At 33.7% G+C, this 15,288-nt stretch overlaps 3 protein-coding genes, 1 long non-coding RNA gene and 1 pseudogene across 4 annotated transcripts in view; 2 read left to right on the top strand and 3 right to left on the bottom strand.

Moving 5' to 3' along the window:
• LOC109160923 (putative late blight resistance protein homolog R1A-4) overlaps window positions 1-15,288 on the bottom strand; it is a 58,292-nt gene that overhangs the window by 1,883 nt on the left and 41,121 nt on the right. The window lies entirely within an intron of this gene.
• LOC109160932 (putative late blight resistance protein homolog R1A-3) lies at window positions 23-1,260 on the bottom strand. The gene has a single exon (XM_019309191.1). It carries the CDS (start codon window positions 1,044-1,046, stop codon window positions 231-233), a length of 816 nt encoding a protein of 271 aa, XP_019164736.1. The 5' UTR covers window positions 1,047-1,260; the 3' UTR covers window positions 23-230.
• On the top strand, window positions 5,220-6,413 carry LOC109160931 (annotated as a pseudogene).
• LOC109160930 (putative late blight resistance protein homolog R1A-3) lies at window positions 6,425-8,085 on the top strand. The gene is made up of 2 exons (XM_019309189.1): window positions 6,425-7,551; window positions 7,815-8,085. The coding sequence occupies exon 1, from the start codon at window positions 6,606-6,608 to the stop codon at window positions 7,548-7,550; it is 945 nt and encodes a 314-aa protein (XP_019164734.1). The 5' UTR covers window positions 6,425-6,605; the 3' UTR covers window position 7,551; window positions 7,815-8,085.
• Window positions 13,949-14,399, bottom strand: LOC109160935. The gene is made up of 2 exons (XR_002050833.1): window positions 14,307-14,399; window positions 13,949-14,193 (listed from the first exon to the last, which is right to left on the bottom strand). It is a non-coding gene; the product is annotated as an uncharacterized LOC109160935 (long non-coding RNA).

A 15,288-nucleotide genomic window follows, 5' to 3' on the forward strand; every position in this document is an offset into this window, starting at 1 on the left:
TTTATTCTTTCCGTCCATCCCCTTTTTTCCACCAAAATTAAATTTCTATCAATAAGATCTTGCAACTTTTGCCATGCCACTTCTTCTTTCTTGTTTGCCACCAAAGCCTCATCTTCTACAAATTCCAAGGCGACCCAATGTCCAACTAATCTTCTAGCTTGAATCTCATAATCTTCTGGAAATACTCCAAAATATAAGAAGCAAGTCTTCAAATTTTCAGGCAAGTGATTCTAACTCAATAAAAGTATTTCCTCACAAATTTGCTCCTCATATAAAGTTGATGATAATGCTTCAGAGTTGGCAACATTTTCCCAATCTTCCACCTTCATTTCATCTTTGGATAGAATCCCAGCAATCACCATAATTGAGAGTGGTAATCCTTTGCATTTCATCACAATATCTCTCCCAATTTTCTCAAATTCATTAGAAGGAGGACAAGATTCTTCTTTTGCAAATACTTGTTTGCAAAAAAGATCCCAACTTTCTTCTTCGCTTAGGGTAGGCATGCTAAATGGGAGACCACCAGAACTAGCATGAGTAGCCATATATGTGAGTCGAGTTGTTAACAATACTCGACTCCCATTTCTCTTTTTTGGGAAGCATATCTGCAAATCATCCCAAACTTGTGTACTCCATATGTCATCTATTGCAATTAGATACCTCTTCCCCAGCAACAACTTACGGACTTTATCCTTGAGTTCGAAGGTTCCTGCAGATTGTCCTTCTGTTGGAGAAGAAGCTTCATTTGATTGGAGGAGCATTTGGAGCAAATCATCCAAGGAATAAGATTGAGACACAGTAATCCATGCTTGAAAGTCAAAATGACGCTTGATGCGTTCATCTTCATATACTTTTTTTCCTAAAGTTGTCTTCCCGATACCTCCCATTCCTGTGATGGAGATGACTTCTGTTTCTTTAATTGACGGGTTGGTGAGCTTGCCCACAATTTCTGCCAATGCATTGTTGTTACCCACCATGAACACTTGTTGGGGCACTGCGCCAGAAGCACCCTGACGAACACTTGTGGAAGTTGTTTTGGTGTCCATTGAGAATTGAGATGAAGGGAAAGTAATTGAAGAATGAATTGAAGCTCAGCTCTCCCAGTAGTGTCTCTCACTCTTTCTTTTTCTATATCTGCGTATTGAGATCATTGATGATGGCCAAGATGCACAGTATTACTTAGCCGGCCGGGGTCAACACGGTTTGAGGTAGCTAATAAGCAATTATTTTACATTTCAAAATGCTTAAACCGTGTTGACCCTAAGTTTGGCCGGTGAGGGTGGTTGAAATTCCTCAATAAAAATGTTAAAGTGTCATTCGAATAAATGAGATTATTTTTTTGAGGGTTTGAAGCCTAAACGGCTTAGTATTAAATTATAAAATGTTTTTATCAAATTATGAAAGATATGAGTATATGAGAATGGAGTATTTAGTTGAATAATTTTAGGACAAAGTAGTTAGAATAGATTGAACATGTCTTAAAGAGACAAAATATGGAGTATTTATATAGAATAAATCCCTAAGTGCCCCACATAAACCGGAGGGTGGTTGAATCTCCAGTGTTGACCGCGTCTAGGTTGAGACCGGGTCCGCGGGTCAGGTGAGTCGAGCTCAACATGGGCGAGGTGCCTTGGGCCGAGCACGGGGCTCAACCTCGGGGCCCTAAGTCCATTCCATACTTCCTTGCTTCGCTTTCTCGAGTCAGTTTGCTCCGATCATAATATATCCATCATTCAGACTTGAGGCTCTGAACAACTTGTAAGGAATACAATTATTAAAGCGTTTATTGTATTTACATTAATTTATAAATTCATGTAATTTTAATTACAAATCAAATCAACATCAACATAATTATTAAATTAGTCAACATAACATGTCTATATCATAAATTTGTAAAATATTGCATATATTATATATTATATCTCTATCTCTATCTCTATCTCTATCTCTATCTCTATCTCTATCTCTATCTCTATATATTAAAGCAAAATGATTATGGAAATATTTTCCCTAATCATAATCATTATAAATAATTAAATAAAGATGAAAAGAAAATCAAAGTGAATAATAAGCAAAAAGATTTTAGTGGATAGGAGAGTAATTCACAAAATTAATTTGAGTAATAATTGTTGATCCATAATTGAGAATTAACATTGCAATAATTATGTTATGTTTCTAACATTAATTGATTGGAGATAAATTTAAAATTCAGAATCAATATTTACATGAACATCTACACCTACTTCAACACTATAAATTAAATAAACCATCATCCACAGGATCACAACCAATATTACAATTATGTTTTGGTCGTGGCTGAATTGGGAGGATGGTTGTGGCTAGAATAGGGAGAAGAATATTTCTGGGAGTTTAGATCTCTTATAGAGCTTTATACCGTGCGATCTGGGTAAGATGAATCAAGAAATGCGCAGTAGACATGATTGGTCGTGGCTGAATTGGGAGGATGGTTGTGGCTAGAATAAGGAGAAGAATATTTCTGGGAGTTTAGATCTCTTATAGAGCTTTATACCGTGCGATCTGGGTAAGATGAATCAAGAAATGCGCAGTAGACATGAAGAAAAAGCTGAGGATAAAAATCATACCTTGCTTCTAAACCTAGGGTTTCGATTCTTGGAGCTGTTCTTTCTTGAAAGCAGGGGCAACTGTTAGCCGTAGCTCATGAACGTGAAGAAGAAGAAGCTTACGTAAAAAGACTATTTTGCCCTCATGAATAAAAAATTTAAAAAGGTTTAAGTTTTTCCGGCCAATTTCCACCGGTGATTTGGCCGGAAGGACCAAATCTACTAAAAAAAACATAGTTAAAGGACTAAATTGTTAGTTGTAAAAGTCATGGAGCAAAATTAACACACCCCCTATAGTCATAGGACCAAAAGTGTAATTTGCTCATTTGTTAAATTAATAATAATTCGTGCATCGCACGGGACACTTACTAGTAATAATAATGATGATGTGGTGATGGTGGTAGTTGTTGGTGGTGGTGGTATTGTTGTTAGCGGTGTGCAATCGGTTAACCGAACCGTTTTACCGAAGTTTTTAAACCTTTAACTATTAAACGAACTGAACTTTGTATTACCGAATTAACCAAATCGAAGTTTTTTTCGGTTAATCGGTTGTTTAATCGAACTTTTTTAAACTAAAGTTTTAAATCCTAAAAATAATACCTATAATATTAAATCCATAAGAAAATATATAAAAACAATACCTTAACAATACTAAACTTCACCTTTTACCGGCTTCTGTCTAACAATTCGCTAACTATATGGTGCCAACTTCCCTTCCAATAACACCAGTCAGTCTTTACTGCTCTTGTTGAGCCTTGGAACCGTATCTCTTATCTCTCCGAGACCACTTGTTAGGATGAAACGTTTATCAATCCGCTAAAAGTTATAGCTCGTAGCGCAATTTATTTTTAGAGTAAATTTCAATTTTGATCCATCGATTATTGAACTTGTGTTAAGTGATCCAACCTCTGACTTTCAAAAGTGTTAATTTAATACCTTGACTATACATTGCAGTATTGCACTGGGATGCTTAGTGGCCTGGATAAGGGTCATCGAGACATTTAACAGCATTAAGTTTGTGGATGAAGCTAAGGTTCCTGGTTTGGCCAATTGGGCAAAAGATTTCTGCGGTGATGATGCCGTGAAGGATGTGATGCCTTCAACTGAGAAACTAGCCGAGTTTGCAAAGACGATGTTTACCCATATGAAGCCCCAATCTTAATTGATTGCTTGAGAATTGAGATGTATAGTAGTCTGCTACTCTGTTTCTCATCTTGTGATCTCCTACTTATTGTTCTGCTTCTGCAAATTTGCTGCTTAGCAAATAAACTTGTCTTTAAATTTTGAACATCATATATATATCTATGTTTAAAAAAAAATAAAAAATTATTTCTGGATCTAGACCTTGTGGTTAGTTGAGAACGTGACGTAGAACCCGTAAACTTTTGGAATCGATTATAGTATAGATTGTTAGCTTTAGAACTTGAACTATTGATTTGTAGCTAGCCTATGATGTAAATAAGAGCATCAATACTTAATAGTAGTTTTTTGGTGGTTTTTGTTATGTTGGAAAGAGAGTGGGAGGAGAGAGGAAGCAAAGTAAAAATAAAATAATAATAAAAAAATAAAAATTAAACATGGCATATTTAGTTATTTATGCATCAGCTAGGCGGGCATAGGGGTGACTGCGGTTCCGGGTACAATAAAAACTAAACATTGCATATTTAATTATCCGTGCATTGCACGGGTACAATACTAATATTTTTTAATGGTATAGATTAGATTAAGTGTGTGCAACACACTTACATACTTAATCGCGTTTGCACACATTTAATGCGTGTTCGCACACACTTAATCTAATCTAGACCATTAAAAAATATTAGATGGATGCACACGATTTGTTCTCACGTTCTCACCTAAGCAAGTGTTCTCATTGGAACCCAACTATATATATATATATATATATATATATATATATATATATATAGGGTCAAATAGGCCCTCAAACTTTTGCTAAAGAGTCAATTAGCCCCTCAAACTTTTTAAAGGTGCAATTACACTCATTAACAATGCATTTTGATACAATGAAGCCCAAATACGGGTAAATAACCTACTATCATAGATCATTGAATATCCGACGTATTTTTCGACAAAAAAAATAGTCACGGACCAAATTAGTAATTTTACTATAGTCAATGAACCATTTTGGTAATTAACTCAAATATTAATATTATCTAAACTAATAGGTTTTTAGTTTAGATATATTATTTTTACAGTTATAGAATTACATATATAAATTTAAGTCGGATATCTAAGGTTAAAATCTTACATATATTGTACTAAAAAGTAAAAATTATATTTATTTTATTTAAACTAAATATATTTAATTTTATGACGTTAATTTAAAAAAATACTCCGTAATTGTTAATAAATAAGTTTTCTAGAGAGAATAGGAAACCAAAAAAAAAAAAAAAAATTGAAACATTAAAAACAGAAAATAGAAAACAATTTCGGTTATTAAATGGGTCTTACTCTCTGCAAACAAAAAGTCAAGATGATGGAGGTGACCAAACCTAGGGTCCACACGGTGATGGAGGTGACCAAACCTAGGGTCCACACGGTTTAAGTATTTTGAAATGTAAAATAATTGCTCTGCCGGCCGGCCAAGTAATACTGTGCAGTTTGGCAATCATCGATAATCTCAACGGGCAAATCTAAGAAAAAGAAAAAGTGAGAGGCACTGGGAAAGGTGAGCTTCAATTCATTCTTCAATTACTTACCCTTCATCTCAATGGCCACCAAATCCGAACAAGTGTTCATGGTGGGTAACAGCAATGCATTTGAAGACATTATGGACAAGCTCACCAACCCCTCAATTAAAAAAAGAGAAGTCATCTCCATCACAGGAATGGGAGGTATTGAGAAGACAACTTTAGCAAAAAAAGTATATGAACATAAAGGCATCAAGCGTCATTTTGACACTCAAGCATGAATTACTGTTTCTCAATCTTATTCCTTGGATCATTTGCTCCAAATGCTCCTCCAATCAATTGAGGGTTCTTCTCCAACAGAAGGACAATCTGCAGGAACCTCCGAACTCAAGGATAAAGTCCGTAAGTTGTTGCTGGGGAAGAGGTATCTAATTGCAATGGATGACATATGGAGTACACAAGTTTGGGATGATTTGCAGATTTGCTTCCCGGAAAAGAGAAATGGGAGTCGAGTATTGTTAACAACTCGGCTCACATATGTGGGTACTCATGCTAGTTCTGGTGGTCTCCCATTTAGCATGCCTACCCTAAGCAAAGAAGATAGTTGGGATCTTTTTTGCAAACAAGTATTTGCAAAAGAATCTTGTCGTCTTCCTTGTATTGAATTTGAGAAAATTGGGAGAGATATTGTGATGAAATGCAAAGGATTACCACTCTCAATTATGGTGATTGCTGGGATTTTATCCAAAGCTGAAATGAAGGTGGAAGATTGGGAAAATGTTGCCAGAGATGTAGCATTATCGTCAACTTTATATGAGGAGCAAAGTTGTGAGGAAATACTTTTATTGAGTTATAACCACTTGCCTGAAAATTTGAAGACTTGCTTCATATATTTAGGAGTATTTCCAGAAGATTATGAGATTCCAGTTAAAAATTAGTTGGATATTGGGTCGCTCAGGAATTTGTAGAAGATGAGGCTTTGGTGGCAAACAAGGAAGAAGTGGCATGACAAAAGTTGCAAGATTTTATTGATAGAAATTTAATTTTGGTCGAAAAAAGAGGATGGAGTAAAAGAATAAAGACGTGTAAGATCCATGATCTTACGCGTGAGATGTGCTTCAGACTAGCTAAAGGCAAAAATATTTTGCATGTCATTGATGACAAATCACAAGTTGGACAGTCCTTCCGAGAACCAAATCAAAAAGAAAATGATTGCTATTTTTGGGTAAGTTTACAATCAATTCATAAGAATTGCCATCATATTAGTCATTTAGGTTTTGACCATAGGACACTCCAGAAATGCCATTCCTTTGTTGTTCCATCTAAATATAGAATCGTATACCGTCAAAGAAGTCCGATCCTTAGCTATAACATGTTCGCATCACTTCAAGTACTTGACCTACTTCAACTTTATTTGCCCTTTTTCCCTTCATCTCATTGGATAAATAACTTAAGTCAGTTGAGGTATCTAGCTTTGTACATTGGTGCAATACCTGGTTCCTTCCCGATTTTAAGCAGCTTGAAAAATCTACAAACGTTGATTCTACGTAGTTATTACACTGTTGAAGTATACTTAACCCTTCCAAAGACACCACAATTAACGCAGCTTCGCATTTTGGATTGCTCTTCATTTCATTTTAAAGATGATGAAGAGAATTTGATATTGGAGAATCTGACAACGCTTTTGTGGTTAAGTGAGTTTTGTTGCAAAAATGAAGCGTTGATGGTGAAGATTCCGAATGTAAAGAAATTGGGGGTAAGATATGATGAGCACAACTACAATGACAGTAGGCATCCTATTGACTTGCTCCATACTTTAAGCCATTTGGAAGAACTCGAAAGCATCAAGTTTTATGGATATCTGTCGTTAAAGAAAGTTGGGCTAGTACATATTCCAAAACCATATGATTTTCCACCGAAGCTCAAGAAGTTGAACTTTTCTAAGACTTGGATGAAATTGGAGATGATGACCATCCTTGGAAGGCTACCTAACCTCCAAGTTCTCCAACTAGAAAGGGATGCCTTTGATGATTCAGAGACCGAGTGGGAACAAGTTGAAGATGGATTTCCAAAATTGAAAGTGTTAGTCTTCAAATCTCAAACTCTTTGTAGATGGATAGACTGCTATTTCTCTTTCCCAAGCCTTGAGTGTCTGGTGATGAAGAGTTGGAAAAGCTTGGAATCGCTCCCGTATGAGTGCCTTTCTGGATGTACATGCCTTGAGCTAATTGATTTGGAAGGGTGTAGTGATGAAGTTTTAGAGTCTGCAAAGAAAATTCAAAATGATGGAGATGGCAAGCTCGAGGTCCGCTATTAAGGTATGGAATCTTTTACTTAGACTTTCTTACTCTTTGCATTATTTGCATATACTTGTGACAATAGGTGGAATCGCCCACTTCAGACGCAAAAGGAGCCCCTCATTCTGAAAGGTTGTTTTCACACTACTGTCTGAGACTCGATCTTTGGTCTCTTATGACAAATTTTACCTCTATGACCAGTTGAGCTACCCATACGGGCATCTGCTCCATATACTATACATTTGGATTGCCAGTCTAACACTATTTCTTACTTTGCAACACAGATTCTAGAGCATCATATCAACTGAAGCAATCATCTATACATACCGCCTCTTAGCTCCCCCCTGCCACCTACTCTGATCTCCCAAAATGAATCCTATGATTTCTCAATTATATTGTGATTTAAGATTAGAAAATTCACATCTTTGTTTTGGGTTTTGCAATGCATGTAATTCTTCCTTTTCCTTACCAATTTGTGGTTTCATTTTGAGCTGAAAAATTGTTCCCTTCAAACCTGGGAGTGCTTCCCAATAAGGAAAGGGACAGTGTTGGTTTATTATTTATTATTAGGATTAATATTTGATGCACCGTCGGTGTATAGATGCTATACCTGGCGGTTAAGGAGAAGATGCCACATCATTAAAAAAACAAAGTTAATATTAACCGGGTCTTTTTTTTGCAAAATATCTAAGACTTCATTTTATTAGGTAAGTTTTTTATTTCTAATTAACAAAATATATCTACTCTCCTAAACATATTTATTCCTTGATTATTATATATCTAATTATTAACAATTTTATACTTTCGTTATAAAAAAAAAAAAAAAAAAAAAACAATTTTACACTTGTAGGTTCAATTCTACGACAGTGACAAATGAAGCTTGTATCATCCTTATGAGGCAATTTATATCCTACATCAGGGCGGGCGCGCATTGCATTGTGCGCCCTGATGCAAAACGACGTCGTTTCAAATTTTTATTTTATTTTTTTTAGAAATTTCGCTACCCTGTGTTGACGGTTAATTTTCTTTAAAAACAAAATTCATGTTCAAAAATGTACATAATTTTATACTAGAATACACATAATTGTATACATGAATGTACATAATTGTACAACAAAATACACATTTTTTTTAAAAGATAATACATATAATCTAACATAATACATAATATACATAAACTTTTAATATAATAAACATCAACTATTAACATAATACACATAAATTTCCTGTTTCGGATGTACATATTGTATAAAAAAAATGTACATGATTGTATAAAAAATGTACATAATTGTATAAACAAATACACATAATTGTATAAACAATACACATAATTGTATAAACAATACACATAATCACGTCAACTCCCTACATAACTTGCCAAAACGATGTCGTTTTGAGAGGCGCACAGTGATACGCGCACCGTGGTGCAAGGTATAACGATCCTCCTTATGATTGACAAATATTGTTAAAAGGTTCTGTACTTAAAATTTATAATTCTAATTGAACTGAATTTCTAAATTATTATATTTATAATTAAGAATTTTTAATTTTAACTAGTATTTGCACCTGTGCGATGCACGGTCATATTGTTCGAGTAACAATTTAAAATATTAAAGGATAAAATAAAAGCAATTAAAATAGAAATTAATTAATAACATTGACAACAATTTAAATTACAAATTATGAAAAATTTCTTTGTAAACAACATTTTGAGTAGTGTTCAAAAAACCTTTACGTTCATTACAAATTAAAACTTTAAGACCAGGTAACCAGTAACTTTCAAAAAAAAAAAAAAAAAAAAAAAAAAAAAAAAAAAAAAAAAAAACTTTAAGACCATGAGTATTACTAACCCTAGACATTGATAGGTGATGTATCTTTGCGAGTTCCATGCAAATTAGAAGCTGTTGCGGATGTTAAATTTGCATTCACTACACAATAAGGTAGATAACTATTAAAAATAATAATATATCGCACGGGATAATAATGTTATTAATACTAGTATTTTTATCCGTGCGATGCACGGAATGGAATTGTTGTAATATATTAAAAATATTTAAATTGATATATAATTATTTAAGAGTTAATTTCATAAGAGGTCGCTTATCTCCTGAATATTCCAAATGTAATTCTTACGTTAATATTCTTACTATTATTATTAACACTTAATTACTTTTAGATATTATTATTACCACTTATATTATTATTATTATTAGTTTCTTTTCAAGTTCTGTTAGTATATAATGGCCGTGAGGCGCAATAATAATATAACCCTAATTAAATATTCTTGTATTGTATTCCATGAGTCACAATAATAATATAACAATAATTAAATATTCTTCAATTCTATATTCTTCTAGGATTTCTATTACCATCATTAATTATTTTCTAATTTCACATAATTAAATAATTTAACCAATTATAAAGAGAGATTATTAAATAATACACAAGACATTTTTTAATTAAAAATTTAAAAAATTCATTAATAAAACATAAGGTTCTCATATTTTTTATTAGAAACTATTTAATAAAGCATTTTTTTTAGAAATTAGTGAGCCAAACCGCCAACGGCAGTTTGCGGTGGATAGATCTCGAAAAAATACGCGATTTTAAAAAAACATTTGTCCAAAACGGACAATCGAGTCAAAAGTTATGTCTTGCCGGATTTTTGATACTTTACAACTTATAAAAAAAATTAAAAAAAAAATAATCGCCGGTACAGCCAGCGAAGCAGCCGCGAAGGAGGCCGATTCGGGACTTCTTAGCCGCGGCCAGCGGCGCGATAAAAAAAATTATTATTTATTATTAGGGCGGTTTGGGAAATATTAACCCAAAATTTATATGTGTTGTTTTTGTTTTTAACCCAGAATTATTGTACGAATAGGAAAGTAGATATCACTATATTTTATCAGGAAGAGAGATTTTTTAGGAATTGTGCGGAAAGTTAAAATTGCAGGATTTTGTTTTTATATATAGTATAGATGTATAGATAGAGAGATAGATAGATTACAATAGGAATTGTATTACAGTATTTTATAATATTAGAATAGAATTTTAACTCAGAATTATTGTACGAATAGGAACGTAGAAATCAATATATTTTATCAGGAAGAGAGATATTTTAGGAATTGGGCGGGAAGTTAAAATTGCAGAATTTTGTTTTTATATATAGTATAGATGTATAGATAGATAGATAGATTACAATAGGAATTGTATTACAGTATTTTATAATATTATAATAGAATTTTAACCCAGAATTATTGTACGAATAGGAAAGTAGATATCACTCTATTTTATCAGGAAGAGAAATTTTTTAGGAATTGGGCGAAAAGTTAAAATTGCAGGATTTTGTTTTTATATATAGTATAGATGTAAAGATAGATAGATAGATTACAATAGGAATTGTATTACAGTATTTTATAATATTAGAATAGAATTTTAACCCAGAATTATTGTACGAATAGGAAAGTAGAAATCAATATATTTTATCAGGAAGAGAGATTTTTTAGGAATTGGGCGGGAAGTTAAAATTGCAGAATTTTGTTTTTATATATAGTATAGATTAACAAAAATCATCTAATTTTTTATATCTATCTAAATTCTTATATTTATTTAAATTCCTAAACTCCTAAATTTAAATTACAACCTTAGTCATGATTAGAAATAATTTGTGGCTCCTCACCAAATTTGTGGCTCGTTTTATGTTTCATCATCCTAGTTTACAAATTTGATTTCTTACATTATTGGATACTGTTGTGTTGAATATTACATTTTAACTTTCTAATAAGTTTTAAGATATAATTTGACTATTATATAATATATTTGATCAAGTGTTGATTTTTTTACATTATTAAATATGTATTCTTACAAGATGTTGCAATTGTTTGTAATAGTGACTAAGGTTGTAATTTAAATTTAAGGGTTTAGGGGTTTAAATAGATTTAGGAGTTTAGATAAATATAAGAAATTAGATGATTTTTGTTAATTAAAATTAAAAAATTTTATTTCAATTAGAATTCTTAATTTTAAGTATAAAACATGTTAACAATATTATTAATCATACGGATGATACAGGTTTCATTGTCACTGTCGTAGAATTGAACTTGAAAGTGTAAAATTGTTAATAATTAGATATATAATAATCAAGTAATAACTATGTTTAGAAAAGTAAATATATTTTGTTAATTAGAAATAAAAGATTTACCTAATAAAATACAAGTCTTAGATATTTTGTAAAAAAGGACCCGGTTAATATTGAATTTGTTTTTTTAATGATGTGGCATCTTCTCCTTCACCGCCAGTGTATAACATCTATACACCGACGGTGCATCAAATATTAATCCTTATTATTATTGTTGTTGTTGCTGCTACTGCTTTTATGCAAGTTTTATGTGTTGAGTTAGTATGGATTATTGAATAGTGAATCAAAAATGGTTTTATTTGATAAACTTTATACGTGTTATTAGTCATGGGAATTATACAATGTAATATTATTTACGTCTCCTATTATGTGAGACTTTTTTATGGTTTTAAAAACGAAAGCCTTTTTTGCTAGTCTCTGGATTCGAAAGTTCATTATTAATTGTGGTGACCTGGTTCAACACAAGTTTCTCCAATTTTATTTTTAAATTTTGTTTATTATTGTTTTGGAGGAGTAGGGATTTTTAAACTTTTTTGTTAAACACTCATTATTCCAAAAGGCTGAACCCCAACCCTAAGGGCCCCCACATCCCGGCCCGACAGAGCATTTAGGAGGATGTAAATCATGGTGACTCAACCGAACATGAACCATAGAGGCTAGACCGGTGCTCACTGCGCACAAAGAGCCCCCCTCACTTTGAGAGGTTGCTCCCACACTGCCGATGGTGAGACTCGATCCCTGGTCATTATTCCAAAGTTAGTATATATTACTTTACAAGGTAGTATATTACTTTCTCAAATCTTTTTCAGCCCAAAGAATAATTACCTCCACTACTAGATCCGGTCCTAGAGATGAAGGTCTCATTGTCTCCTGCAACCCGGAGGCGAAGAGGTCTCCTAGCCTCCAGGCTGCCGAAGACAAAGTGGTCTGGAGTAAATTTTTTTAAAATTTTAAAAATGATTTTTTTTTTTTTAATCCGGTAACCATCACGTTAGTCATCAACGGCTAAACATGTCACTTTTAATTCAATTACATGATTTCTCATTGTTTAGTGACTCAATTGCAATTTTTTAGAGTTCGATGACCCAATCACAATTTGTGGTTTGTGATTGTGTTGGTCTTACGATGGGAATTGTTAATTTTGGTGCTACAGTGGTTCCCAAAACTGCGCACCAAAGCAGCTGCTGAGGATGAGGAAACCAGAAAGGCAGCGATAGGTGAGGTGGAAGAAGGGTTGGGGGTTTTGGAGGGTGCCTTCCAAAGTTGCAGCAAAGGGAAGAAATTCTTTGACGGAGACAAATTAGGTTCTTGGACATTGCACTGGGATGCTTACCAGTCGTTATGCACCGCGGTCAAAAACGACGCCGTTTCTTTAAGTAAAGAAACGGTCCGCCGTTAGAGTTAACGGAGTCCGCTTGTTTGGTGTATTAAATTCCAATTGACACTATAGTATATTCAAATCGACACTGCAGTTATATCAAAATGATAATGTAGTTATAGTGAGATGAAACTGCAGTGTATATAAACTGAAACTGAATAACATTTCACATATTTGAGTGTATATTGTACAATGAAACTGTAATTATATCAAAATGATCATGTAGTTGTGTTTTAATGAAACTATAGTGTATATAAAATAAAATTAAATAACATTTTCACATATTTGAGTCTATAAATATCGAATGAAACTATAGTTATATCGAAATGAAACTGTAGTTGTGTTCAACTGAAACTGCAGTGTATACAAAATGACACTGAATAACAGAGTTACTTTTTGCAAAAGGGTGCGAAACGACGGAAACAAACACTGTTAATTTTCATTAAAAAAAAAAAAAGACGCGCGGTGCATAATATAATTTGCCGATGCTTAGTGGCTTGGATAACGGTCATAGAGACACTTAACAGCATTAAGTTTCTGGATGAAGCTAAGGTTCCTGGATTGGCGAATTGGGCAGAAGATTTCTGCGCTGATGATGCGGTGAAGGATGTGATGCCTTCAACTGAGAAACTAGCCGAGTTTGCAAAGACGATGTTCACCCATATCAAACCCCAATCTTAATTGATTGCTTGAGAATTGAGATGTATGTAGTCTGCTACTATGTTGCTCAACTTGAGACCTCCTACTTATTGTTCTGCTTAGCAAATAAACCAATTTCTTAAATGGGTGGTCACATGATCAAATTGGATAGTGTGACCAATGATTCTTTGGGAAGCACTCCCAGGTTTGAAGGGAACAATTTTTCAGCTCAATTAAAATGAAACCACAATTTGCTAAGAAAAAGGAAAAATAAGGTGCAATGCAAAACCAAAACAAAGATGTAAATTTCTAACCTTAAATCACAACAAAATTGACAGAGCTTATGATTTGTTTTGGGAGAGTAAGTGGCAGGGGAGCTAAGAGGGGTGTATGGGTGATTGCTTCAGTTGATATGATGCATGTTGGAGTCATCAAATTAAAGTTACCTTCAAAGTGGTAGATCATAAGAACATGTGATGCTATGCTTGTTGTTTCCATTCTCTTCAATCTGTCTTGCAAAGTAGTTGAAATAAGAAATGGTGTTAGACTAATTAACAATCCAAATGTATAGAAGATAATGCATATATATAGAGAGAGAGTAGACTGTGGAGGCAACATAACCTCAGTTAAGTTGGTCAGATTGTTGACTTGGTAATTACAATGTTATAAGTTGGACTCTTAATTGAAGTGGCCTACTACGGTTTTCTTGTGCGCCGGGAAACAAGGGCTGGCTTGGTAAAAAATAATTATTTGCGGACCTCGAGCTGGCCATCTCCATCATTTTCAATTTTCTTTGCAGACTCTAAAATACCATAACCACACCTTTCCAAATCAATTAGCTTAAGGCATGGACATCCAGAGAGGCACTCGTACGGGAGTGATTCCAAGTTACGAGAATTCTTTAGCACTAGGCACTCAAGGCTTGGGAAAGTGAAATCACTGTCTTTCCATCTACGAAACTTTTGATGTGTGAAGACTAACACTTTCAATTTTGGAAACCCCTCTTCAACTTGTTCCCACTCGCTCTCTGAATAATCAAAGGCATCCCTTTTTAGTTGGAGAACTTGGAGGTTAGGTAGCCTTCCAAGGATGGTCATGATCTCCAATTTCATCCAAGTCTTATAAAATTTCAACCTCTTGAGCTTCTGTGGAAAATCCTCATTATATGGTTTTGGAATATAAACTACCCCAACATTCTTTAACGATGGATCTCCATAAAACTTGATGTTTTCGAGTTGTTCCAAATGGCTTAAAGTATGGAGCAAGTCAATAGGATGCCTACTGTCACTGCGTTTGGGCTTTTCATATCTTACCCCCAATTTCTTTACATTCGGAATCCTCACCATCAACGCATCATTTTTGCAACAAAAGTCACTTAACCACAAAAGAGTTGTCAGATTCTCCAATATCAAGTTCTCTTCTTTATTTAAAAAATGAAATGAAGATCTATTCAAAATGCGAAGCTGCCTTAATTGTGGTGTCTTTGGAAGGGTTGAGTATAGTTCAATAGAATGATATGCACTATGCAGAATCAACGTTTGTAGATTTTTCAAGCTGCTTAAAATCGACAAGGAACCAGGAAACGCAGAAATGTCCAAAGCAA

The sequence above is a fragment of the Ipomoea nil genome, unplaced genomic scaffold (genome assembly GCF_001879475.1).
Source record: "Ipomoea nil cultivar Tokyo-kokei standard unplaced genomic scaffold, Asagao_1.1 scaffold2921, whole genome shotgun sequence".
In the NCBI taxonomy this organism is placed as follows: domain Eukaryota; kingdom Viridiplantae; phylum Streptophyta; class Magnoliopsida; order Solanales; family Convolvulaceae; genus Ipomoea; species Ipomoea nil.

Excerpts from the sequence above, each read along its gene's own strand:
- LOC109160932 (XM_019309191.1), bottom strand. The coding sequence starts at position 1,046 with ATGGACACCAAAACAACTTCCACAAGTGTTCGTCAGGGTGCTTCTGGC.
- LOC109160930 (XM_019309189.1), top strand. The coding sequence starts at position 6,606 with ATGTTCGCATCACTTCAAGTACTTGACCTACTTCAACTTTATTTGCCC.